Raw genomic sequence first — 27,275 nt, forward strand, 5'->3', positions numbered from 1 at the left:
CATATTTAAAAGCCCTCTTTATTTATAAGACTAGACAAATGTTGTTATAAGAACTTCCTTCAGGATCACAAAAGGAAACAGAGATCAGAAGGGAAATATTTTGACAGTAAAAAAAATCACCATAACTCACCTATCTAACAGCGGGCTTGCTTCTCCCTTATTTGAAAGGGGCTTTCGGATGAGATTGGTAAATATATAACAGGTCCCTCCTTTGTCCCCCAGAGTCCACATAATTTTAATTAGCGGGAGAATTGAGGTTACTAACACCTATCACCCTGCAATGTCTGAGAGGAAACTTCAACCATTGTTAGCTCAAGATCGGGCATTGTCCTGGAGAATAAAAGGATCCCCAGGTGGCATTAAGAGAATCACTTGAGTCTCTGTAGATGGGAGCCACCATAGAACAAAGGCAAAAGATATATTTCAGCAGTCTTTTCCTTAGTTCTCTCACCTGGACAATACTGAGATGAATGAAAGCCTTTGAAGGTTTCTTTTAGAAAGCAGAGAGAAATGCAGGCAGATTCGCTGTCCAAATACAGACTTGGCTTGCTGTGATAAGACAGGCTCCTGTGAATGTCTTTGTGCCCCCAAATTAAAAATAAACAGAGATGGGAATAGTTATTATCTACTATACTGAACTCTCCCTTTCCTACGGTCTATAACAATGTTGCAGAATCCTAGATCAGGGTGCAATCACTAGTGGTGAGAATTTCAGGAGTCTGAGAGCCTAAAGAGCCTACAGAAACTCCACACCAACTGACTTGGCAATTTGAGGAAGAATGCATAATTTCCCGGGGAGCACAGAGGTGGAATATTAGGAGTTCCAGCGCCAAATCCAGAGTCGCTGTGGAGAGTGGTATGGTGGTTACACTTATTCTTAATATTCAATTCTGCTCCAGTAGAACATGGTACCCAGGAGAACCCAAAACTAGAATACAAAGGAAAAGAAAAATAAATAAGGTATTGTTTTAGAAACATCTGGTACTTGCGGAAAAATGATATGAGGTTCGTTCAGGCTTAGGTGACACTGGATTTTTAAGAATGATCTTGCCTTAAGCATCATCATGGGGGCAGAGGTGACTCTGAGTCCATCCTGTCACACAGTGAACCAATATTTTCCCAAATGACCAATGCATGATGTTCTAGAATCACGAATGGGTAAAAAATTTATGCAAACTGCAAGACAAACCAATGTAATGTATTTTAATGTAACAGAGTCCTAAAAGTTCTTTGATGAAGTTTCAGATTTCATATTGCAACTAACCTTTAAGAAACTACTACTTAGCAAGTTTTGTGTAGTACCAAAGGAGAATATTCACAATTATTTTTAGATAAGGCTACCAAAACACTTCTGTTTTTTCAACTACATGTCAGTGTGTAGGATGGATTTCTTTCAAATCCTTCAACCTAAGCAACATATTATAACAGATTATATGAAGAGGAAATATGAGAAGCCAGCTGTCTTCTATTAAAGCCAGACATTGCAGAGATTTTCAAAAATGTAAAAAAAACTGCCACTTTTCTCATATCTTTTTGTTTGGGAAAATAGTCACCTTTTTCCCACAGAAATATATTGTTAATAGTAACGTAATTAGTTTGTTATTGTTATTTTATATGAATTAACACGTATTTTTAAAAATTCTGTGTTAATTTCCAACAGGGTAAATATCAATAGATACAGCCCTCCATAGACAAAAGCTTTCTGGAGTCCTCAGTAATATTTGAGAGAGTGTAAAAGAGTTCTGAAACCAAAAGTTTGGGACTGCTTCCTGAATGCAATGGCTCTTAATCCTGACAAGTTAGAATCATCTGGAAAATTAAAAAAAAAAAAAAAAAAAAAAAAAAAGACCTGGGTCCTGCACCTAGATCAACTGAAATCTGAATCTCAGAGGTTGGGGTTCAGGTATGCTTTTGTCCCCCAAGCTGCGCCATGAGGTTTAAATGTGCATTCAGGGCTGAGACCTACCATTCTACCCTCTTGCTGCATGTGCATCACATAAAGTGGTCAGAAGGATGAGGTGAGACTGGTGAAGGCAGCTCTTTGGAAGGAGGGAGGCAGGTTAGAGGAGGCATCTAGAGAGATGACAGTCTTTGATATCTACTTGAAATGAATTTATGAGATCTGGAGAGATGGAGGAGCACACAAGTGCATCCCAGTCAGCCAGAGAAGGATCTGGTTGGTAGGGGAAGTTCACGCCCTACCTCCCGAGGGAATCCACTGTCCTTGCCCTGGTGCCAGCAGCTTCCTGACTAGCCTTCAGGTCTGAGCTTTTGTTTCGAGTCAGTCTAGTGTGCTTGGGTTAACCAGGGGCAATCTCAAGTTCTCTCCTTATCACTGTCCTCCCAGAAATGAAACATGTGATGGGAAATACTCACAGTCCAACAGAGAATGGCAAATCCAAACCACGCAACACCCCAGGCGTGTCGGTTCATTGGTCCAGAGATCAGTTCATAGCAGCCCTGGAGGAGTGGGCGATTCCATATCCACATGAAAGGGACCAGAAAAAAGATGTAAGAGATGGGTGGGAAGCTGATTTGAATCAATGCCACCCCAAAATCCAGTTTAACATAACCAGGCTATTTCTACATTCCTGTGGACAACCAGGTATTAACTGTGCTGTACTGAAGAAATAGGAATAATCCTGATGAAGAACTATTCTGTATCATATTTATTTGTGTTTTTTCATTCAATCTAACTAACCGAGGTGCTGCTATTTTAGCATAACATTTTTCTCATATTGAATATGTGGCAATGTCAAGTATTCTTAACAAAATTTGAGTTTTTTTCCTCTCCCCAAAGATTTTATTGGTGATTTGTTTGAGGGCAGGGTCACTTTTTGATTTGTTTTTCAATAAAAGTGCTTCCAGTTAGTGAAAATTAGAGGCTTTATTTTTTAATCATTAAAGGAACTCCTATACCATGCTTTCTAAATTCTCATTTGACATCATATTTCAACATATCTTTATAGGATTCTAGAAGAGCCACGGGGTGCGTGCGAGAGAGTGAATCATTCTTTATTCATCGAGTCATTCATCCATGCATGCCATAATCTGGTAAGTTTTATACGTAGCACGTTCTGTTCTAGTCTCTATGCAAAATACTGGAGTGATACACACATATAGGGCTAGACCTGCCATCTGAGCGACGTCCACTAAAGCCCTTGGAATCACAGGAATGCCTAGGAGATGCCATGACCAGGCTGGTTTTATGAACACTGAGATCCAGAGAGAAATGTCTTAGAAAGGCTGACCTTGAAGTTTAGGCCCCGCCCAGGGTCTCCAGGTACCCACTTGAAGTTCTGTCCTTTCTAACCCTGCCCCAGTCCCTAGTTCATCCACTTGCATGTCCTGCCTTTGCTACATATGCCTTGATCTCTCCCCCATTTACACCTCTCCATCTACCTGACTCCCCCACTCACCTAGATGCTCAAATGAAAAATCTTGGAATTATCCTTAACTGTTTTTCTCTTAAGCAAACCCTTTTGGGTTTAAAATATATCTCAAATCCAAACACTTATTACTTCCTGCTACCGCCTTGGTCCACCACGGCCTCACTTCAGGATTCCTACAATCGCCTCCTGGCTGGTTCCCCTGAGGCCCGAGTCCACCCACGGTGCCCTACTAGTCTTCGTACAGTGCCAGAGGGATCCTTGTAAAACATGTCAGATCACTTCACCTTCCTGCTCAAAACCCTCTGAAAGTTTCCCACCACCCTTAATATGAAATTCTAAGTCTTCACAATGGCTACGAGGTGCTGTATGATATGGCCCTGCCTCTCTCTCTGTGACCCCAGCCGCCACCAGAGGAGGTTGTTTCACTGCAAAGCTAATGAGCTTGGGCTCAGGGCTGCTTACTTGCAAGACCATTTCAAAGTCCTGTACCTAGTTTTGCATGTGTAGTTTAAACTGTTTTTCCTGAGGAGAACCGCCCCCCCCCCCCCCCGCCCCACAAATCTGGTAAGCTTCAGGCCCTACAAAATCTAGATTCATGCTTGCCTCCTACTCTTCCTTCACTTGTTCCAGCCTTGCCATACGGATTGCCTGGATGTTCCTCCAAAAAGCTAAGGCCTCCACCTCAGGGCCTTTGCACTTGCTGCTTCCTTTTTTCAGAACTCTCTTCTTCAATCTTTTTTAAATGAGGGTCTCCTTTCCTCACTTAATTCAGAACTCTGTGCAAATATCATCTTAATAAAGGCTTTCCTGACAACCATAGAGAAAAATACCTTTCCCCCCATCATTTTCTATATCCCGCTTTATTTCTGCTCATGGCACTTATCACTACCTGGAATTTATTGTGTATTGGTTTGGTAACTTGTTTGTGGTCTGTCTCCCATACTACAGTGCAAGCTCTATGAGGGCAGGGATTTTATCTTGTTCATTGTTGAATCTCTAGAACTTAGAACAAGGGCCTGGCACAAAGCAGGCACCTGATTAGGATGAATGGAATGTGATAAGAAGTAATAATTACAACGATATTATTTGTGACACACTTGATGGTTCACAAACACTCCTATATCCATCACTCATTTGATCCCCCTGACAATCCTGGGAAGTGGTCATTTGTCCAATAATATGTATAAAAACCCACTTATGCCAGGTGCCAGGCACTGGGCTGGGCATTCAGCTGTGACAAGGCAGAAATGGGTGTTGCCCTCATGAAGCTCACAGACAAAAGCCCCAGTTTTTCACCTCTTCTCATTTAGTGCCTTTCATGATGCTTTTTTCTCATTGTGGTGGTGCTTACCTTGATCTTCCTTAGTTCCATCATAATGCTCTTGAGGTGTAGTGATCAGAATTTGCACATAGCATTTTGGGGGCAGATGAACCATGATGTAAGAACATATATATTTGCGTCTGACATGCTATGTGACATTTGGTGGGTTTCTATTATTACTACACTTGTGACAACTTCCCTAATTTTGTTAGCCTTTCTTTGTGCATTGCAGATCTCACAAAGCTACAATGTGGATGAGAAAAAGAGTCATTCACCTCTTCATTTGCCCACCCACCAAACATTTATTGATGCCTGCTTTGTGCCAGGCATTATGCTAAGTACTGAAGATACAGAACTGAAGGATGCATGGTCCTCAAGGAGACTCATAGAAAAAATAGGCTTGCAAACAAATAATTATATTTCAAGGTATCAGCTGCAATAATAGAAGTAAAGTATGTGAGGTACTGGGGTGCCATACTTTGCTTTGTGGAAAAGGATTGTTATAGGAGAATTAGCGGGACCTGTAACTCAGAGAGAATGGTGGCGTGTGGGAATCTGGGAGACCAGGGTAGGGAGAAGCAGGAAGGATGAGTAGATAAGAGATTATGTCAGGGGTGACGAATGAGTGAGACTGAGAAAGTAGGAGCACAGGGAGTCAGGGACAGAGAGAAATTTCAAGATGCAGGAATTTGGTGTGGGAGTACTGCTCAGTGACATGACTTTGTAGTTGTGGTATAGCTAGTGGGTAGAGGAGGCGGTGAGGCCAAGGACTGTTAGGGAGGGTGTGACAAAAGTGTCCCTCATTACTAGAATGTTCTCTGTGTGAGGGAAAATAGTGTGGCTGTGAAATAAACCAATCATCTGATGGCAAACATCCTTTTTGGTCTCTTTCAAAGATATGATACAGTTTGTATGGAATCACAATCCAATCAAGATACGTCTGCATGGACTGGTTCCAAGGTTGAAGTGTTAAAAGCAGTTTATTATTCCTCAGAGTGATCGTTATATTGCATATTGTGATTATAGGCAATAAATTTAATTTTTTTAGCAGTCTGAATATAACTAAAATGTTGCTAAAAGGCTAAATGAGGGTTGCTCTGAACAGCTCTGCAAAATAATCTACATCACTCCCATGTCCTTTTCCAGATTAATACAACCAATCCTAGTCTAGGCACCCTTCCAGGGGTGGCATGATGACCAGCAGTGCCGTGTCATTCATTCTGAAAATGCATTTTGTGTTATTTCCTGCCAGACCAAAGAGTCTGGCATTTCTCAATTATTTAATGTACTGGCACACAACTAGCTTTCCTCAAAGTGGTAATGCACAGCAGTGTAAGCATTTCAGAGGCTGACTTCAAGTGTGTGAGGATTCTCTTCAGGGCTTTTTGGGATTATTACCAAGTTCTTTCTTGGCTTAGAGTCTGGGCTCTGGAGCCAGGCTGCTAGCATTTGAATCCTGACTCTTCCACTTACCAGCTGCATGACCTTGGGCAAGGCAATTATTAGCATCTCTGTATCTCAGTTCCTCTTCTGTAAAATTAGGATCAAAGTGGCACTACCCACTGAGCCTTAAATGTATTAATATCTGTATGGTACTTGGAGCAGTGTCTGGCACTTGATAAGTACTCAGTTGATGTTTGTTTTCATGATCATCATATCATTCTCATCAGGCTGGAAACACTTTTTCAAAAACCACTTGTATGTGAATTGGCTTCTACCCAGACCACCAATCTAATATTTTATTAAGACTATCCTACATTACCACTGAATGAGGCAGGTGGGTGTATCATTACTGCATCTACCCTCAGCAGTTGCCATTGCTTTGGAACTGGCAAAACATTCCTTTTTGTATATCATCCCTTTCAATTTACATTTTGCAAAAATAGAGCAAGTCTTTGTTTGATATAAATATTTTTCAAAATACTAATTCTATACATTATACAAATAGTGTTCATTTAAACAAAATTGGATTCTGCTATTGCAATTCTCGCGTTCTGTTCATTTATTAAAATGTAAATTTTCCCAGATCAGCCCTAGATTAGCACTTACATCTTACTAACAGAGAAGGAAATAGTTAACATGAGGTTTAGGAAAAAGGATGCAGAATTCCTTAGTGAGAGACCATTACCTACAGTTAACCTGTATTTTCTTCATAAAGAGCAGAAGAACCTCCTGGCAGGTCTTGGGAGAAGCAAGGACTCACCTGATTGTGATAGTATCCAGGTACCCCTAGTTTGCAGGCGTCCAGGTTGAGAGGTTCTTTAAGGTTGTTCATAACACAGCACTGACGAGGCCAGGGGGAGTCGGCATCGTTATTCTCAGTCCGGAAGGCAGAGGTGTACTTCTGCCAGTCTGACGGTCCATTTACACCACAGCAATTGTCCTGTCAGCACGTGAGAGAAACAAAATTCTCTTCCATAATCCTTGCTAGAGCCACCAAGGTAGCAACTGAGATTTTATGGAGAAAGAAGATATGGAAATTATACCATATCTTATGTTTACTAAAAATCCCCTGATGAGAGCTGAAGGTGTTTTTAAGGTATTACATTGTAGAGTTTGCAAAATACTTTTTACATTTATTACCTTACTAGCCATTAGTGAGCTCTGTAGCCTTTGACGAGTTAAACTTTCTAAGCCTCGTTTTCCTTCACTGAATTGGGACAAATATAGTACCTACCTCGCAGAGCTGCGTGAGGAATAAATTAGTTAATACATTTAACACGTTTAGCACAATGCCTGGCCCATAGTAAACCCTTAAAAAATGTTAATCATTATTAGTACTAATATCTTGATACAATCATGTGAGAGAGTTATAATTATTCTCATGTTACATATGAGCAAATCGAGAATCCGAAAATTAAAATTTTTGTGGTGAAGAAATTATGAGTAATTCTTCTTGTTTTACTTTTCTGTATTTTTAACATTTTCTGGAGCAATTATGTATTATTTTTATAATGGGGGAAAATGAACTGGAAAAAATAACCAAAACCCAGTGGCACATGGTTATGCCTCTACATAGGAAAGGAAGATCACTTAACACATAGCTCATATTACTCTGGATAGAATTGAGGATAGAGGATAAAACACAATTCACATCACTTTCCTTCCATTTTATAAATTCTGCTAAAATGTTTCAAGGGAAGAAATAAAAACTATGGCATCTCTCAACTTTTAAGATAAATATATTCAGCAAACTTGGTGATAAAGCAACTATCTTAAAAGCATGTCCTGTTTTGCCACTGGATTATGGAAAATATCTCACCAAAGAAAATAATCATTCTGTAATTTGACCTGAGCATTTCGGGGGGAAATGGTTAAGTTTGAACCAGACTTATTTCAGACTGGGCTTTAAAAAGTTGGTAAGTGGATTTTCAAATGTGTGAGCATTCACAGTTTCATTTGAAAAGCTTAGTTCTTTGCTAACATAGTGGGAAAAAAAATACTTGACTTAGAAGAGTGATAGGAAGTGAAAAAGTGGCCAATAGATTGGAGGTCCTAATGGGCTAAAAAAATATAGAACAGGAATATTAGACTAAATGAAGGAAATTTTAGAAGACAGAGGGTAGAGAGTTCAAAGAAGGGGTGGAGGCTATAAGGGGGTTTGCTGATGAGGGACTGGGAAACAGGTGGTTGGGTGGGGAGGGGGTCGGGGGGGTGGGAGAGTTGGGTCACACGAGGGCTTATGCAGGGATAAGAATTCACATACGGCAGTGTAGGGGTGATAGTGGGTATTCTGAAAGACTTGAACTTTTGATGGTATTTGAGGTAAATGCGGATATAAGGTTACGATTGCCAGTTAGAGAAAAACAGGTGATCAAATCAAGTCATAGCCTCTGGTCCCTAACAGGACTAGCCCACAGGTGTGAAAAGGTACTAAACAAGCAAAACAGACAATAATTGCCACTTGAGTTCATCGTGGGATGGAGGCAACATTTTTTTTAATGTAAGTGATGCTTGAGTTCTAAGAGGCAGAGTGTGTGATTAATCTAAATTTCTTACCAATGTCATTACTCCTATCAATGGAAGCTAATCAACATCATAGCTTAAAATAAAATATAGATCTAGGGGTCCCACTGAGTCATGTGTACACCCCCTAGTCCCCTGCCAGTAAATGAGAGGAATAGAGGAACTTGCCTATGTCAAGTCTCTTTGTGAAGGAAGCCCCCTTGGAGGCAGTGGTCCCCACACTTTAACTTCATTCCTAACCATCCATATGCCCTTGGATACTGGTTTAGGTACCGAATGGCGTCTCCCCAGGACTGCAGGCATTACCTGGAGCATAAGCCTGTCCCAGGTCTTGGTGACTCCATTGTTTTTCCACTGGTCATCATTGTTCGGAGGACTGTTGTTTTGGTACCTCTCCAGCATCTGCTTCAGGAAGAGGTTGGGTGTGAACTATTATGGGAGGAGGCAACACAAGAGGAAGAGTTAGCCCAGTCATCCTCAAGGAGGCGAAGTGATTTGCTCGGCATGTTGCTGGGGGCCCTGAACATTGTCTCCTGGAGTAAAACTGAGCTCAGAGTCACTGAGTAGGGCTGGGGGTGGGAGTAAGGCTGCTCTGGGTGGCCGAAGTCCCCCTTGTAGGGAGAAGACCCCCCATCTCCAAAGAAATTCCAACGAGATAATGGTAGACAGGCATTGTGGGGTGGCCTAGGCCAGGGAATGGAAAAAAGGAGAGAAAGCAGGATGCTGAATGGGAGGATGTCTCAGATGTGGTGGATTACTTCTCATCCCAGTGGAAGGCCAGTGGCTGCGGCAGAGTAGTGAAGAGCATGGTGGTGCAAGCTTGGGCCCTGGGAATCACACGGCCTGGATTCAGGATTCCACTTTCACTTACCAGCTGCATAACCTTGGACAAGTTACTTTATTTTTTAAGTCTCATTTTATTTTTATTTATAAAATGAATACCTATTTCATAGGGTTACTATGAGGAGAAAAATTATATATTTATTATTAATGTGCATATTACAATGCCTGGTACAGGGTAAGGGCTTAATATGTGTCAGTTATTATGGTGTTATGATGGTAATGATGATTCATAGGGTCATTTCTGCTCTGCCTTTTGAGGTTGTACTCACAAAGTCTCGTTGTGTTGCTGCTGTGATACAAGATGCCACTTCAAAGCCATATACAATAAACATCAGAATGAAATACTGGAAGGGAAACAAATGGAATACAAGAATTACATCTACCTCCAAAGAGAGCTTTTTGTTTTGTTTTGTTTTGTTTTGTTTTTACAAATAACTGTTATGTTTTCTGCAGCACACTCACCTAAATATAATTATCTGATCATTTACATAATTATTCAACAAACCCTCGTTGATCAGCTGCTTAGAGCCAGACTTGGTGCTAGGTGCTAATCAGATCAACTCTTCTCCTTTCCCCAGAGAACAAACGACTTTTGAACACAAAGCTTTCTCAGTTCAGTACCCTGCATTTCCATTTTAACTGGGAAAAACAGACAAGAGAATGAACTGGTGTGTGTGTGTACGTGTGTGTGTGTTCGTCCAATGGCTGGCAAGAGAATCAGTGTATCACACACTATGTAGTGCCTCGTAACTCCCCTCTCATTGGGAGACATTTTCTTTCTGGTTTACTGAGAATTGAGGATTACCGAGGTCAAAGATGAATAGGGCTGCGTTTAATATCCGTCTTCCCTCTTGGCAGCGCCCAGTCTTACCAGAGAGGAGCAGGCAGCCTCCAGGTACGCAGCTCTTCGCCGGCGTCTCCTCTCACTCAGTCCCACTCCAGTTGCATCAGGTCAGTTGAGTGAAACAGCGCATAGTGTGTTTTGTAGCTGTGTGTGTGTGTGTGTGTGTGTGTGTGTGTGTGTGTGTGGTAGGTTGCGCATGCACACGTGATGGCTCCACAACACTGTGCCCCTGTTTATGGCTGGCAAATATCTGAAGGACAAATGTTCTCCGAAGCTGGGACGGGGACTATTTGCAAGAGTCCTGTCTCCGCTGTCCTCAGCCTTGCGCAGACGCTTACGGTGCTTGGGTTCTTCGGCGGAAGGGGCGCTGCGGCGGTGGGCGGTGTTAGCGGAGGAGCGCAGGGGAAACGGTTCTCCCTCCCTGGGCAGGGGCGGTTCTCAGAGCGGGACCCTCTGCTGCCCGTACCATTCCGCCCAGAAAAAGGCTTCGGCTACTGTTAACTCTCAGTTAACAGCAGGAGCCCCTTCACAGGCCTCATAACGTTGCCCCCCGCTGTATTAGCGGCTGCCTTGCTCTTCGTCGAGAGCTTTGCTGGCTCCCTTTCAAGAGGCTCAGAAGCCCCTTAGAGACGCTCCAGAAAGGAGGCACAGGGTGTAGGTGTTCTCTCCTCCAGCCGCGTGGAGGGCGCGCTGCTCCGTCTCTTTGCCAGGCATGGTGAAGGATGTTCCCGGCTGTGCGAGACACACGTGACTGGCCCAGAGTGAGGCTGGGATGCAGCTGAAGCTCGCCTCTAAGGACACCTGCCCCTTCTTTACCTTTCCCTGCATTCCTTAACCCCACCCTGAAAAAAGTGGGTTCTTTTGCCCTGGAACTAACTCACATTAAAGACCCAGAGAATGTAAACATTCTGCATTCCCTAGGTACCAGGATGATGTTAGTTCACGGGAAAAGCCAACCAACAAGCACCTTAGCTTGCTGGACTCGTTCCGTGAAGGTGGAACTCAGGTCCTGCAGCCTTTGGCTAGGAGAGTTATTTCAGGTAGGGAGTGGGGATGGGGCCCCATCACAGGGCGAGGAACTGCTGTCCTGAGCACGGGGAAAGGGAGTAGAAGTTTAGACCCAACACCGAGGGTTCTTAGCCCGGCTGGCTGCACATTTGCTCCCATCTGCAAAGGCAGGGCACAACCTGCTGTCTGAGGTTTGGGGCAGAAGCCTCCCAATGGGTACACAGAGTTAGAATCTCCACAGGCAGGTGGGAGCTGCAGCCGTTCTCTACATGTTGCCCATCAAGGGTTTCTAGGGTCCCTAAAAAGCAGAGTGAGTGCATGAAATGGGAGGTGTAGGCCATCCCACAACATCCTCAGCCTTGAGCTCAAAAATATCTACAAAAGCTCGTGCTTTCTCTTAAAAAATCGTGCATATTTTGTGATTTATATCCTAACATATCAACACTTGATTACTATTAAAACAATATTTTAAACTACTTACTCTCAAGAGAAAAAGTCTAATTATCAAGTTCTCACTGTCTCTCCTTTGGCCTGTGTAGCTCCTGGCTGTATCTGTTGGGCCCATGCAGACACCAGTCAGAGAAGCAAAGATCTGGAAAATACTCAACAGGTGACCCCCAGGTGTCTCCCCTTCAGCTTCTCTGCGCTGGACTCTTCTGGACTTCCAATAGAGGAGAGCATCTTTGACCCCACTTGGATGATCTTCACTGCGGGGAGGGTCTTCCCCTCTACTCCCTCCTCACCTGGCACTCTGTGCTCCCACCTACCCCACTGAAAACCAAAGCGCTGTGCTCAGGGAAGAAGAAACAATCCATCAAAACTGGTCCAGGAGAGCAATGTAGAGAGTTTTAAGGTCTTACCACCAGAAGAAGTTTCCTGTTGGACTTCATGATGCCTACAATGCCCAGGACAGACAGGCAGAAGAGGCAGATGCCGACAAACATGCCAATCCAGGCTGCCCCATAGATGTCGTCATTGTCAGTGGCTTCAAGCAGCGGGTAGAGGCTGTGCTGGTCGGATACAAAGAAGATGCACTCTGCAGTCAGGGCGATGCCGCACATCTGGGGGCAGAGGGGGTTCTGTCAGGCTGGAGGCCATGAGAGCAGCATTGAGAAAGGGATAGAGGAGTAGGGGCGTGGTGGTAAGAGAGACTAACTCTGTCCCCTGCATAGGCTTTAAGCAACTGACTTAAACTCCTCATTGCCAGGAAATCAAACGGCTCCTTCCATCCTACGTGTTGGTTTCATGCCTCCTTCCACATTTCGCTCTATCTTCTCGCTCTTTGGGAGGAGACCCAGACAATTTCAGACCATCTATAAAACCCCTGGGGCGTGAACCACTCAAACAATGACTTCTTGTACGAAGATAATCTCTCACTCCCGTTCCCACTGCCCAAATTCCTGGATTGTAATATTTAAACTGGTCCTGGTCATGTTCTCTGTGCCAGAGAACCATGGAACATTAGAGCTGGAAGGAACCTTGGTGGTTATCTTTCCTGCCCCCTGGATTTCATAGATGAAGGATCTTGGCCCTGAAAGGCAATGAATGACCTGTCCGGAGTCACGCAGAGTCATAGGGCTGGGCCCAGAGCCAGCGATCCTGACTCCTAAGTGCTCTCACCACACTGTGCCCACGCAGCCTGGCCTCTGAGTTACTCTTACATCCCAGTACTGGCCCCCTGTGTGACCAGCACAGGAAGATGCAAACATCTGTCCCCAACAACCTTAACAGTGGAGGCTGTGGAAATCAAACCAAGGAGGGATAGGAAAGACACACCAAAGCGCGTGTGTTGAGAGTGCTTGGAAGCTGACTATGGTTAGCATGGCTGCTTTTAGATTCTTGTGTTTTAAAGTTGGGAGGGAAATCTCTCTTTTTTTTTTCCCCACATGGTCTTTTGATATATTACATAGTTATATAGGATTATTTATATAGTTAACTTCTAGTTAGCATGTTTTACTAACACTTCTTAAAAGGAAGAAAAGATGTAGGGAACCAGTCCTTCTATCATTATTTCCCTTTTAAACTCTCACTTTCGATTGATCTAAAATCATAATTACAGGAAGAGCAGAATTTCCTGGAACATACTCATTACTTACACCAATAATCACATTTCCAAAAATCAGCAGGCCCTGGAAGCAACGAACGGTGGAGTCCTCTTTGGCCATCTTCACGGTTTCCCACAAGCTGAGGACACAGCTGAGAACATCACAGCTCGTTAGGAGCAGGGGATAAAGACTGAGGCTGCAAGTTCCATAGCAGAACTCAGTCACACTGTGCACTGCCTTCTCGTGTTCCAGAGCACCCAGACCAAGTCATGTGATCATTTAGCCATGGAAGAAGTTTGGTTATTCAGTTCAGTGATCACAGTAATTTTATAAAGGAGAAAAAAAAAAAAGTAAAGCCAGCCCGAGTCTGATCACCAGCTTTCAGGAGTTCTTTAGGGTATGGAACATACAGACTGCATCCTTCTGAGTGATGAACTGAGGCCCCATAGTCACCGAGGGCAGACCGGAGGTGGTGATGAAGCACACTGAAGGTCCCTGGTATGGCTCTTCCTGCCCTTGGTCATGGCAAACTGAAGCCCAAAGGATAAACCTATGGGCAGAGGGGGCAACTGGTTCCCATACGGACTCTGGGCAGCGGTTAAAAACCATCATTTTCAGAATGTATTGTTATCTTCAAATATAGTTGGCCAATTAAAAATACCCTGTCACATAACGGGGTGGGCGAGGAGAGAAAGAGGGGCTAACATTAGTTCCTTCTCTGTGCCACTCTACTAGGTAATTTACATACACACATGTCATTCTCATAACCTAATTAGGTAGAAGAAGAGAAAGGGTGAGAAGGCTCCAGTTTGCAGATGAGGCAACTAAAGCTTAAATTGGTAAATTAAGTTCCCTGGGGTCATACAACCAGTAAGTGGAAGAGCTGGGCTGGAGGCTTTGGTGTGCATGACTCCAGAGCCCAAGTGCTTCTCCCCAGCCCATGCTGGCTCCCAGAAATTATGTGCAAGGCTTAGCGCTGTGTCTGGCACTTTAAAAAGTGGGTCTCTCCCTCCCTGAGGATTCTCTGGAAGGAATACAGGGTAAGTGTTTGGGTGAATTATTTTGGCCTTTGCACTTGAATTACCTTGAGATAAGCCATCCACATCTCTCAATGTTTTGCTAATTAATTAACTATCCACTTCATGCACTCAGGCTCTAAATCAAAATGTGTTATATGACACAACTTGCATTTTGAGGGATACAAAGATATGTAAGAGAGATTGTTGTATTCTAGAATTTCAGGCTTTAGTAGGGAAGCTGTGTTCCCAAATCATTAGAATGCGTCTAATAAGACCCTAAGTATCGTGGGAGTTCTGAGGAGGGAAGAGGTAAGGCGTGCAGAGTATATATGGTTTCGATGGGTCAAGAAGAGGTGGGTGGGAGTGGGAGGAAGATGGGGGTGACATTCCAGGTAAAAGGAAAGGAAAGGTCAGGGAGTAGAGGCTTAGAAGAGCGAGGAGCCCAGGAGATAACAAACTAGCCAGTTTGGCAGAAGTCCCGGTTTGCGTGGGAGGGAAGCCTTCTATTGGACTCAGACCTTGCTAAATTGTAACTTCATTGTTACACTCTAAAGTAAGTATTCACAACCTTCCAAGTAATCTTAAACATCTCTAAATATTTTCCCTTACCTGTTCCCCTGGGCAGTGGTGGGAACTGGAGTTGAAATTTATGAGTGTTTTCTGTCCCGGAACTGGGCACATGGTGTACTCCATCAGTGTTTGCCAAGTGAATAGAAGAAATGGGGCCATTGTTACAAGATCCCTCTGCGTAGCTTCTGCTTAGAAATGCCATTCATTTCTTTCCGTTTGGAAATGTCACTTCAGGCTTAGAAATGTCATTCATTCTTTCCCGAGATAGTTGCACACTAGACGGAGTGGAGCCCGAGCGCCCCGAAGGAGTTAATGCACAACCTCCCCCAGAGGGGAGCCTTACGTAGCTGGATCAGCCACATTATAAAGTTCCTCACTGGAATGCACAGATATCGCTCCTGACCAGTTGGGTTACTGTCTAAACTAGAGACACAGATAAATAGACCATGAAAGGTAGAAGTTCAGACAACACAAGTACATAGAGAGAGTAAAGGGCAAAAGAGGCCAAAAGCAGCCCCATTATCACCCAGTACCAATTAGGACCCATTTGCAGATAGCAGCCTATTTATGGTCATTAGCTGGGCTTAAAGAACAGAAAGAAGACAATTTGTTCTTTCAGGGAATTTAAAGTGTGATTGTAGCAACATGGATGCACGGCAAAAATGACTGTACACCGTAGAATAAAGGAGGAAAGTAGGGCTATGGAGAAAAAGGAAGAAGGCAGGTAGGTCACCAAAGAAAGAGGGCTTTATCGGTCCAGAAGGAGCTGACAGGACCCTGAACAAGAGAGCTGGCCCCAGTGACCCAAATATATCCCGTAAGGATGCATACTTTCCCGAAGATGACTCTGCCACACAGAGTTTTAAAAAAGGGGAAGAGACATAAGAATACTCTGTGGGAGAATTGCAAGTCAGAATTAGGGTGGGGAAATGCAGACCAGAGTGGGAAAAAAGAAGGAAGGAGACAGGTGGGAACTTGGTTTGAGGAAAAAGGAGAGTAAAGTGAAGAAATCTAGACAAGCATGAGGTAGGAGGTGCCAGCGAGGGGCATCTGATTTAGGAAGGCAGGACTGTGGACGGGCACGGAATGCTGAAGCGGCCGCTCACTAGAAAAGGATGTTTCTCCTTTTCCACTACGCGCTCCTTCTCCTCCTCCTTCAGCCGTGCGTAATAACTTAGATTATGGCACAAAATAAAGTGATGGGGAAAGCTGTCATTTCATGTCCTTAGCACATGCTGGCACTCTGTGTTCATCCTCTCAACAGACCTGAGAGATGGGTATTCTTACCAAAATCTGTACTGGTTTCTTATTGCTGTTATAACAGATTACCACAAACTTAGTGACGTCAAACAGCACACGGAATTATCTTACAGTTCTGGTGGTCAGAAGCATGAAATGAGTCCCACGGGGCTAAAATCCAGGTGTCAGCAGAGCTGCCCTCCTACTGGAGGATCTAGGGGAGAATCTGTTTTCTTGCCATTTTGCAGATGCAGAAAATGAGGCTTAAAGAGATTAATTGCTTTGCCCAAGGCACAATTTTAGAAAATGCAAAAGCGGAGACTCAAACCCAGATCATTTAGTTAACACTGCAGTTTGTAAAGACCTGCCATATGGCTAATACTTTCAGTAGAAAAAGAAACACCTGGCTTGTTTCCTCGCCAACTCTGGAGCAGAGAGAGTAGGTACCACTTTTCCCTGCTCAGGTGATCCTGCCTTTGCAAAGGTCAGAATCACTGGGCCTCTCTTCACTCACTTCTCTAAGTTCTTGCCTCCTTAGCCCCTCAACACTGCACTCATACTTGCACATTTGCCCCAAACCCAGAGCTGCACCCACACGTTGTTCCAGAAAATCTGTCTAGATGTATCCCAGACCTGCAGCTTTCTCACCCACCCCTTGGGAACAAAATTCTTAGAAGAGGTGCAAATGTGCAGGTCAATGTGAGAGCCAGCATTTCATAGCCTCTCCTCGGCCACTTGTAGTTGACTAGGTTGTTGTCTAGAAGACCTAAAATATTTATTGCATCCCCCAAACAGCCACAAATGTCAAGAGGGGTGGCAGTTAGACAGCCAAGTGTAGGCTTCTGGCAGCTCGCAGGGTGGTCTACTGGCTGGGGTCTAAATGTGAGCACACCAGACTTGGTGTTAGAAAGCCAAGGTTCAAACCCAGTCTTGCCCAGTCCTTACGGGGTAACCTTGGGCAATGCCACTCAGTGTCTATTTCCTCGTTTATAAAATGGGTGAAACACAACTTGTTGATGGGCTTGTTGTTATCACTGAGATAAAAGATGTTGAAGTGATTGGTAAACACCAAGATCATTTACAAGCATAAGAAATTATGAATGATAACTAGAGGAATATTTAGGAAGGGCAGGCTATTGGGCTGTGGCTTTGCTTTATGTTCCAGTGACCCCTGGGGCCTAGGAGGGAGGTTTTAATGGTTACTGATACCACAGCCAAAGGCATCTAGGTTGCGGTGAAGCAGCCTCTTTCACCTTCCTCCTGTTCCCTACTCAAGGGCTGCTCTGTTGGAGGGTGCTAAGAGCCTTACCCATCTCGCATCTGTGCCCCTTTTTATTTTCCATGGAAGGATTCATTGGCCGGGGGGTGGGTGGGGGAAGCTCTTTGGGAGGGGGAAAAAAGCTTCCCAGTTGTGCTTGGGGTATGGCCAGAGTCAGGTACCAAACAGCAGGTCCCTATGGCAGGGGCCCTCTGCACATTGCACCAGCATTCCTGAACAGTTAACACCGCCATTGGGCCTCATCCCTAGGCTTTGGCCAGCTCTGGAGCCTCTGGTCTAGACTATGAGGTGATGCAGAGATGACCCTTGAGGTTCCCCTCTGTCCTGGGGCTGCTTCCCCCCGACACAGAAATCACTCAGGGTGGACTCTGCTCTGCCCCCCTTGTGCATTCTTTCCTCCTGGTATCAACCTATGAAGGGCTTCCTGCACTTTACTGCAAGAGTCTCCAAGGCAGAAGGCAGCCCTGGGGCCCTGTTTTATTTGTCTTTTTCAGTCCAAAGTGGCACAGAGCTTTACATGTGGTAGGCACTCAATAAATTATTTTACTCAGTAAAAAGGCAGATGAAGTAAATTTTAAAAATGTATATTTGAATGAGAAGAATATATGAGTGAATTATTTGCCTAGACCTTTATTGCAGAACAGGTTAGAGTATGGTGAAGTAGAAAGAGAATGGACTTTGGACAAATCTAGGTTTGAATCTTAGCTCCACCACTTAGAAGTTTTGTGGCCTTTGGTAATTACTTAATCTTGTGGAGCTTTATCTCTAAATGGGTATTGTAATACTTAACTAAAAGGGTTACAATGAAAATTACATGAGAACATGTGTGAAGCTCTAACACAATATTAGTTACCCAACCAATATTCATTTTCTTTACCTTTGCCTCAGTTTCTTGAAGCAGACAGACCAGAACAAATAGTGAATGATGAAGGCACCTAAAACTAGCGCTTTAATTTTGTTTTAAAACAGAGCCACATTGGGAATGTAAATTGGTGCAGCCACTGTGGAAAGGTTTCTCAAAAAACTGAAAATAGAACTACCATATGACACAGCAATTTCACTCCTGGGTATATAACTGAAAAAAAAGCCCCACTAATTCAAAAAGGTAAATGCACCTCAATGTTCACAGCAGCATTATTTACAATCGCCGAGATATGGAAGCAGCCTAAGTGTCCATCAACAGGTGAACGGATAAAGACGTGGTATATATATACAACAGAACACTACTCAGCCATAAAAAAAGGATAGAATTTTGCCATTTGCAATGACATGAATGGACTTGGAGGGTATTATGCTAAGTGAAATAAGTCAGACAGAGAAAGACAAATACTGTATGATGGGACTTCCCTGGTGGTGCAGTGGTTAAGAATCCGCTGCCAATGCAGGGGACACGGGTTCAAGCCCTGATCCAGGAAGATCCCACATGCCGCGGAGCAAGTAAGCCCATGAGCCACAACTACTGAGCCCACGTGCCACAACTACTGAAGCCGCGCCTAGAGCCCGTACTCCGCAACAAGAGAAGCCACTGCAATGAGAAGCCCGCACACCGTAGCGAAGAGTAGTGCCCGCTCGCCGCAACTAGAGAAAGCCCGTGCACAGCAACGGAGACCCAATGCAGCCAAAAATAAATAAATAAATAAATAAATAAATAAATAAATAAATAAATAAAATACTGTATGATATCACTTATATATGGAATCTAAAAAAATAAAACAGACTAGTGAATATAACAAAAAAGAAGCAAACTCACAGACATACAGAGAACACACTAATGGTTACCAGTGGGGAGGGGAAGGAGAAGGGGCACGATAGGGGTTGGGGACTAGGAGGTGCAAACTATTAGGTATAAAATAAGCTACAAGGAGATATTGTACAATATGGGGAATATAGCCAATATTTTATAATAACTATAAATGGAGTATAACCTTTAAAAATTGTGAATCACTATATTGTACACATGTAACTTATATAATGTACATCAAGTATACTTCAATTAAAAGAAAAAAAAACCAGAGCTACATTTTCAAAGGAAATATGGAAATATGATTTCAATATGAAACTCTCACATATAAACTCAGCTCAAAATCTGGCTGAAAAAAGAGCCAGGAGCCTGAGACTCCCAGAGCTTCCCCTCTTCAGCTCTAAACTTCCTAACTACAGGGCTAGCCCCAGAGTGATTGGAAACTACTATTTCTAGAACTAATAGACAAGAAAAATGTAGGCAGATCACTAAGCTCAGGAGGCAGTTACCCAAGAGGTCAGAAGGCGCTCAAGGGTGAAGTTGGAAAACCCTGGTCAAATTGTGTAGGTTGATATTACATAGTCTCTCAGTGGAAAACTTTTGGAAAGGCTCCTGGAAAACTGGGGCAAGTGAGTTGACTTCCATAGTAAACCAGCTGGAGGAATCTCTAGGAGGGGTTGTGTTCCTGATACACTTAAAGGAAAGGCAATGTGATTTCTGTGAAAGGAAAGAATCAGACCTGGCTAATCACTTGGGGTTCTTTGAAGGCTATTAAATGCCTGTGCACAAGGACACACGAATAAACTTATTTAGGTTGAAAAAAGATAAATTCTGACAAAGTTCCCCACTGATGGCTATTAAAAAAAAAAAGATATTATGAATTTGTTGACCTTTCCAGAGAGGACAGGCATGGAGAGAGACCAAAAGAGAGGGACAAATGGGCTCTTTTCTACATACAGAATATAAACTGTGGTGGTCTCTGGGGCCTGGAGTAGTTGTGCCTTAAGAAGTTAATAACTTCTTGGGACTTCCCTGGTGGCACAGTGGTTAAGAATCTGCCTGCCAATGCAGGGGACACGGGTTCGATCCCTGGTCCGGGAAGATCCCACATGCCGCGGAGCAACTAAGCCCGTGCACCTCAACTACTGAGGCTGCGCTCTAGAGCCTGCGAGCCACAACTACTGAGCCTGCATGCTACAACAACTGAAGCCCATGCGCCTAGAACCTGTGCTCTGCAACAAGAGAAGCCACTGCAATGAGAAGCATGCGCACCGCAACGAAGACCCAGGTGCTCCCTACAGCCTCAGTTCACAGGAGAGCCCTCCAGAGCCCCTGCTCCACCACAAGCTCAGCCATAGGCTCCTTTTTGCTTCCTGGTGCTGGATGGCTTTATTTGTCCACATTCTCTCCCGCTAACCAATCTCTCCAAATCCAAATTTCTCCTCTCCTACTCTGTTGCGCTTAAATTGGAGAACTTTTTGGCTTTTCAGCTCTTAGAGACAGACTAATGACTTCCCTTTCCCTGTATCTACAGTATTTGTCCAGACCCAATCATTTTGTTCTCTTTCTGGCCCATGGAGGGGAGGCTGGACAACTAAGGAGATAAAGCACAAACTCCTCGGCTTATATTCAATCAGTACCAACCAGGCTCCAAATGGCCAGCTACTTACCTTCCTCTGCTCCTCTGAGTGGTCTCTCATTTCTTCTTCTTGAACTCTTTACCACCTTCCGAAGCTCAGCTAAAAAACGTTTTCTTTCCCCAACTACCTTTGCCCAGAATTATCCTTCCTTCTCTACCTACCTCTCTTGCCCCAAGCAAACAGCTCTCCAAGGGAGCCCACACTGGGTCCTGTTTGGTGGATGTGTGTGTGTGTGTGTGTGTGTGTGTGTGTGTGTGTGTGTGTGTGTGTGTGTGTGTGTGGCTTTTCTTCCCTACTGGCCTCTGCCACGGCAATCTAACCTGGCACCTCATTACCATTTTTCTTTTTCTTTCTTCTTTTGTTACTTCTTTTCTTTATCCAAGTTTGTTAATAAGTTAATTCTGAACCCACAAAGGAATATATTGCTGTACATTTAAAAAAGTCATTTGACAAATAATTGCAGTAAAGAAACAAAAATTATGAACTTCAAATTACTTGATGAGTGACACACTTAAAAGTCAGTGACTACACTCCTAGTAGTTTTTGTCTTACTGAGAAGGTATGTGATTAGGGAGAAATTAAGATGTCATTTATCCCAGGGCCATTATTGACCATGTGCCCTTTCATAGCATGATTGAATATCAGCTCTGGCTGCAAACCGAGAGCCTTCATAGTCAGCTCCGTCATGGTGCAGACAAGGAAACCAAAGCTCTGGGAGGGAAAGTGACTTGTTCAAGATCATCGATGTGTCATTTTCAGGGTCAAGATTTCAGTCCTGATCTCCTGACTCTTAAACCAGGCCTTTGTGTTGAATTTGTTGCTGATCTTTCTTCTTTTTAAGGAAGGGAGATACCACCTCCCTTTATGTTTCTTTAAAATTAAGAGGTACCCCCAATGCCCTGCCCTTTTTCCTTACAAGTTTAGCCAGAAGGGGAGTCACATAAACAAAGCTGACAAGGTGAGAACCTTCTACCCTCAACCTCCATTCAAAGTGTTCCTCACTCTTTACTCTAATTTCCAAATTCCCACAACTCAAGAATCACTCCTTTGCTCCTGGTTAAAATGCAAATACCTATAAAAGAGGCACCGTGAGCCTCATGAGCCATCGATGTCAATGCCTCATTGTGAATGATTTTAGGAGAAACCGTTCTTGTATTTCCAAAGGGAGAGGGAAGACACCCTGAGAGGGAAAGAGGCCTAAGGAGAGAGAAGAGACGAACAGTTGAACTTCCTAACCCATGATTTGGGGGCTTGGGGCTGTGAGTAGAGACTGACCCCTGATAATATGGTGTATCTGCCCTTCCCCCCTTCCTTTTTAGCCCCCAGTATGGATGAGCTTTTCAAATATGGGGTTTACTGAAACTTTCCTGTGTTATTCCAAAGCAGTGCTTCCCTCATATATATTTGAGTTTTTTCTTTTTGTTGTTGTTGTTGTTATTTGGGAGGGCTAGTAAGGAAGTGGATGGGATGGGGTGAATTTTAAAAAATGGGATTGGTAGCAGGCAGAGGATGGAGTAGCAGCTGTCCCCCTTCAGAGATGACATTGCCCCTGCCTGAAAGAGCACAGCTCACCTCAAAATGTTTTCCACACACAGGAATAGCCCCTGTGAGCCCCGCCCTGTGGAAGACTGCCCAGTGGCCTGGCCCCATGATGATTTATTCAAATTGCACAACATCCAGGGAGTTCCTTTGCTCTGAGGAGTACAGATTTTTGAAAGGCTGGAGTTTTCTTTATGTATTTTTCTTGTGTCTTCATTCAGTTTGTTTTCTTCTAAAAATTATTCATCCCTACAGCGTTGATGTTTCCAGACACATTGACTAGGTCTAAACACCATTGCTCACTAAACAAACCAATTTTCAAAGCAGGAGAAAAAGAAGTGAGACTCACCCATCAAGCATGAGATCATTTTTTCAAGTTCATTACCTCTTTTCCTCACCCAAGTTTGTTGGACCAAAGGACACACAAACCACACCTCACACTTTAGCCCCTATTAGTGAAATTTGTATTGACAAAAGAAAAAAAAAAAAAAGGAGAAATAGGAGAGAATGAAACAGATAATAGGCTATTGCCTTAGCCCAGATTCTGAAACCCAGAACAAGATTAGACACTTGTATGACTCAGAGATGGGGATAAAGATGGCTGTGGAGATTAGATCAGGGCAATTGCTGGTCTGCTTACACTTAGGTTATGATGAGGCCGTGGGAATGATGAAAGGAGGAGCTTTTTCCCATGGCCATGACCCCCATGGCCCACAGCATCTATTTGTTTTTCTTGCTTTACAGCTCTTAACCTGCTCTGACCAATGTGGTGACTAGTAGAGGCTTGTAGCTATTTAAATTCAAATTAATTCAATTAAATAAAATAAAAAATTCAATCCTTGAGTTGCACTAGCCACATTTCAAGTGCTCAATAACAAATGTAGAATATTTCCGTCTTTGTAGAGTTCTATGAGACGGCACTGCTTTAGATCCCTGACGCTTGCTGTGCTGGACTGAGTCACTCACCCACCTGAAGTCATGGACTAAGATGTAAGCAATGGCTCAGTCATTCTCAGCCAAGTGAGGACCTCAGGTGTGGGCAATGCCAGTGGGATGCCCAGCCCCAGGGCAGGAGTACCATGGAGATTCCTTGGGGGAGGTGAGATTAAGGCAACTCCTCATGAATTTGGTCTCTGCCCCAGTTAGGGAACAGTGACGCATCAGGGGTGTGGGTAGCCTTCATGGCCATGAGGCTCAGATTTCAGCATCAAGGGGAAGCATATTCTAGGGCTGATCAGTGTTTGCTCTTCGTAAGAATGTAAGCAGGAGAGGTCAAAAGAAATTCTGAGTGTTCATTTGTTTTTCTTGACTAGATGATGTCTAAGATCCCCTGTGTACTTACAAGTCTATGATTCTTTCCAGATAGTTAAAAAAAATATAGGTGAGTTGATTTTTAAGCCCATTGTTGCAGAAAGCAAAAAAAGTCTGTTGTAGTAGAAAGAAAAATAAGAAAATTTTCTCCTCATTGAGAAAGATTAATAAAAAACAAGCCAAACATTTTTTTACAAGGTTTGAAAATTATACGACCCAAGTTATATATATAACTGAAAAATATATATGTATAAAATCTAAGTGAGTTCTTTCTTCTTATGCTTGGTGATTCTATTCAGGCAAAAGTGATCAATAAACATTATCTTTAATTTAAAAAAAGACATTAAAATTCATAAAAATTCAAAATGTCATAAATATCTTTAAAGCTAGTTATAAGTGGGGTTTTAAGCTCATAAACATAAACATAAAATGATACTATTATTATTTGAAATTTAATCTGTATTATGTGTAGAAATGTTGTTAGAACGAAAAAATACAACCTGCAAATCCTGGTGGAAACACCAACTGGTGAAGAGTAAAAATAAGTTATGTAAAAATAACATTGTGTAGATAAAAGCTGATTTGTTGACCTATTTCAACATTTATTAAGCAGAACTGTTTGCCGAGAAGAAACATGAGTAAATTGCCTCACAAATCCCATTACGAGTAGACAGGACCAAATGATTTCTGACAAGAAGATTAAGAAACTTTCTCTCTACTAGGCTAATTTTCCTTTTGCTTTTTTAACTCTACATGGAAACTGGAGGTCCTCAAAGGTGTCTGTCTATCTGAGATTTAATCAGGAGATAGAGATTTTCCCAGGGTTCTTGGATTTTTCTTGGTCTTTCTGTGAAGAGGTGGAAATGTGAGGTGGAAATCAGGATGTGTGAATAACACCCCCTGGAAGAACTTTATCTCAGTTCTGAGAATGGACAATATTAAAGGGGTTAAGAAAGCAGTTTGTACAGTTTAAAGAGAACAGAACAGTCACAATATCCTAAATTACAAAAAATGACAGACTCTGTTCATCAGGAAATGAATTTCTTCCCCTCTCCCTTTCAGACAGCTCGCTCGCCTCCCAGGAAAGCAAGCCAACCCCTAAGAGTGCAGTTCTCTTCCCTGCCCAGTGGAATGGGTCTACTCACCTGCCCTCTCCTCCTCCTCCTCCTCCTCCTCCTCCTGGCACTGGGCCGGCCCACTACGCACACTGCTCTGGCCTGAGGTGCTTTTCTACCCTGTACCAATCCTTTGAACCTCTGGGACCAGGGAAGGGTGGTCTGTGATTGGGAGGAGGCATCTCACGTGGGCGGAGCCCGATGCTGCCTGAGCCTGCCTCTCTGAGACCGGAAGTAACAGGAAACTCAGCCAGTAGATTTCTGCTACTTTGGAATGTGTGACTCTGACAGATGGAAGCACCTTCTGGATTCCTCGTAGGTCTGGGCTTCCTCGAACACACACTCAGGGCTTTTGTTTTGATTTTGATTTGATTTGTTTCTATTAGTGTGATTTAATGCTTAATTCTGCTCTTGTGCATTAAAAGGCCTATCCACTGTCCCAATTCTTCACAGTCATGCTGGTACACATTTATGTGTCCAGGGTCATGTCTAATTTCAGTTTCTATATATTGCAGACTCTATGGGGATAGTACTTGCCCAAGTAAATGCTCCCACTGAGTTGGTCCAAAGACTAATAAGGGGCAAGAGATCTGGAAACAAAGAGATTGCGAGATAGAGAGAGGGCTCAAGCAATCATCTGATGTTATTCAATTAATTTCTCCCCTCCCTCTCTTCCCTTCCTTTTTCTTTCCTTCTTCCCTCTGGAGCCGCCATGTGTCATAACAGCACTAACAACGTCTAAACAAAACAAACATTTCTTTCAATGGCTGCATAACACATCACGGATATGTGCATCACAGTGTATTTAGCCTGGCATGAGCCATGGGTCCTGGCAGTACTGTCAGGATTTACTGAGTGCCTTAATCAATAGACTTCGGGAGTTCTCATGGGTCAGGACCATCCCTGTAAGAGGTTAGGTTTTTCAGGAACCGACTCTGAGACAGAGTACAGTGTGCCGTATATTTATTAGCGAGTAAACACCCATGGAAGGAAGAGGGAAGAAATAGGACTGGGCAGAGAGGGAAGTTGAGCTGCCATGCAGCGGGGACAGCCCCAGGAAACTCTAGAGGAAGATGCCCTATCACAGTCGCTCTGCCTTGGGGCCCTCTATAATCAGTCCTTAGATGTGGGTTGCCCTGGGAAGGTGCTTGTAGCTAAAGCAATCCCTGAAGGGGGCTGGTAGTGGAGGCTGGAGATGCCAGTACTCCCAGCAGCTGGGCAGCATGTTCCCCCTTGAGGGGGCCTGCACGGGGCATCTCTGTGTCCATCACATGCCTTATTCCTCCTCAGCTCTGCAGGGCCTGGTTAGAGATAGCAAAGTTCACACAGTGGAATCCTATGCAACTGTGATGAAAAAAATGAAGCCACAGAAAAATACTTCATGAGCAGCTGCATCCCATTGGGAGATCAGCTCGGTGCTTTGTGACCACCTAGAGGGGTGGGATAGGGAGGGTGGGAGGGAGACGCAAGAGGGAGGGGATACGGGGATATATGTATACATATAGCTGATTCACTTTGTTGTACAACAGAAACTAACACAACATTGTAAAGCAATTATACTCCAAGAAAAATGTTTAAAAAAAAGAAAAATACTTCATGACATGGAAATATGTTCAGTTATTATATTCAGTATTTATTTATATAACTATATAACTAGAACTTATGATGTGCCAGACACTCTTCTAAGTGCTACAAGTGAAAAAAGCAGGTTACAAAATAGTGTGTACAATTTGTCACGCTTTTATTTTTTTAAGAAGTGTATCTATGTATATATGAATTAAAACGTTAGGAAGAAATTAAATATCAACAGGGTTATATCTGGATGATGCGATGTGGATGACTTTTTTTTGTAGTTCATATGTTTACAAAAGATCTATGTTACAGAGAAATCGGTAGTTATTAAAAATGTGTTCTTTTGGAAATCTTTATGGTAAAGTAGCGAGGATGCAGACAAGGACGTATGTTTCCATTCGTATCTTAGGCATTTTATGTTCTATTAAAATAGACAATGTGAACACAAAACCCATAACAAGAAACCAGAGACTAGCTAGGAAAAAGAAGATTAATTTTCAGACAATATCTGTAAGTGATTAGATGAGGCATTTCAGGTCCTGAATGTGTAAGTATGACTGGTTTATTTTTCCAATACTGTTAAGTGCTTTCTAACTGTGTTCTGCTAATCTCTCCTTCCCTCTGGCTCGGTGGCTGCCTTAACTATATTTAACCCCATTCCAAAGCTCATCAGTGAATTCTCATTACTAAAAATCTCAGTTCAGTTAGAAAGACTTAGATATTTTCTTCCTATCATTCCAATTTAGACTTGAGACTCCAGTGGTTTGGGAGGATGGGGAGGAGATGGGGGGGGTATCTCCCAGGTAATCCCCCTTCAGATTCCCCATATAC

At 43.3% G+C, this 27,275-nt stretch overlaps 2 protein-coding genes across 7 annotated transcripts in view; one reads left to right on the plus strand and one right to left on the minus strand.

Annotated features, from left to right (window-relative positions):
- UPK1B (uroplakin 1B) lies at window positions 1-26,865 on the minus strand. 3 transcript variants are annotated; one of them, XM_082460108.1, is made up of 7 exons: window positions 24,903-26,865; window positions 13,471-13,570; window positions 12,235-12,435; window positions 9,792-9,866; window positions 8,986-9,108; window positions 6,917-7,096; window positions 1-2,460 (listed from the first exon to the last, which is right to left on the minus strand). In XM_082460108.1, the coding sequence occupies exons 2-7, from the start codon at window positions 13,537-13,539 to the stop codon at window positions 2,317-2,319; spliced, it is 792 nt and encodes a 263-aa protein (XP_082316234.1). In that variant the 5' UTR covers window positions 13,540-13,570; window positions 24,903-26,865; the 3' UTR covers window positions 1-2,316. The 3 variants fall into 3 exon arrangements, with proteins under 3 accessions (XP_082316234.1, XP_082316235.1, XP_082316233.1); XM_082460109.1 differs by lacking the exon at window positions 24,903-26,865 and having other exon boundaries at window positions 1-928; window positions 2,377-2,460; window positions 13,471-24,885; XM_082460107.1 differs by lacking the exon at window positions 24,903-26,865 and having other exon boundaries at window positions 13,471-24,887.
- B4GALT4 (beta-1,4-galactosyltransferase 4) overlaps window positions 1-27,275 on the plus strand; it is a 146,334-nt gene that overhangs the window by 37,383 nt on the left and 81,676 nt on the right. Inside the window, exons 8-10 of one of the 4 annotated variants that reach the window (XR_014263011.1) lie at window positions 2,970-3,054; window positions 10,381-10,473; window positions 11,914-12,206. The gene's annotated coding sequence lies outside the window, so the exon portion shown is untranslated. Of the gene's footprint in view, window positions 1-2,969; window positions 3,055-4,945; window positions 6,804-10,380; window positions 10,474-11,913; window positions 12,207-27,275 lie in introns of those variants that run through there. The other 3 variants (XR_014263012.1, XR_014263013.1, XR_014263010.1) reach the window with 3 other exon arrangements.

This window comes from Balaenoptera physalus (assembly GCF_965194825.1).
Source record: "Balaenoptera physalus genome assembly, chromosome: 4".
In the NCBI taxonomy this organism is placed as follows: domain Eukaryota; kingdom Metazoa; phylum Chordata; class Mammalia; order Artiodactyla; family Balaenopteridae; genus Balaenoptera; species Balaenoptera physalus.

What these genes read in the sequence shown, in the direction of transcription:
- UPK1B (XM_082460108.1), bottom strand. Translation starts at nt 13,539, where the DNA reads ATGGCCAAAGAGGACTCCACCGTTCGTTGCTTCCAGGGCCTGCTGATT. An exon ending in ACAGGAAACTTCTTCTGGTG is followed by an intron (nt 9,867 to 12,234) that starts GTAAGACCTTAA and finishes TTTCCCTTCCAG; the next exon opens with TATTTCATTCTGATGTTTAT. An exon ending in GGGACAGGCTTATGCTCCAG is followed by an intron (nt 7,097 to 8,985) that starts GTAATGCCTGCA and finishes ACGTGCTGACAG; the next exon opens with GACAATTGCTGTGGTGTAAA.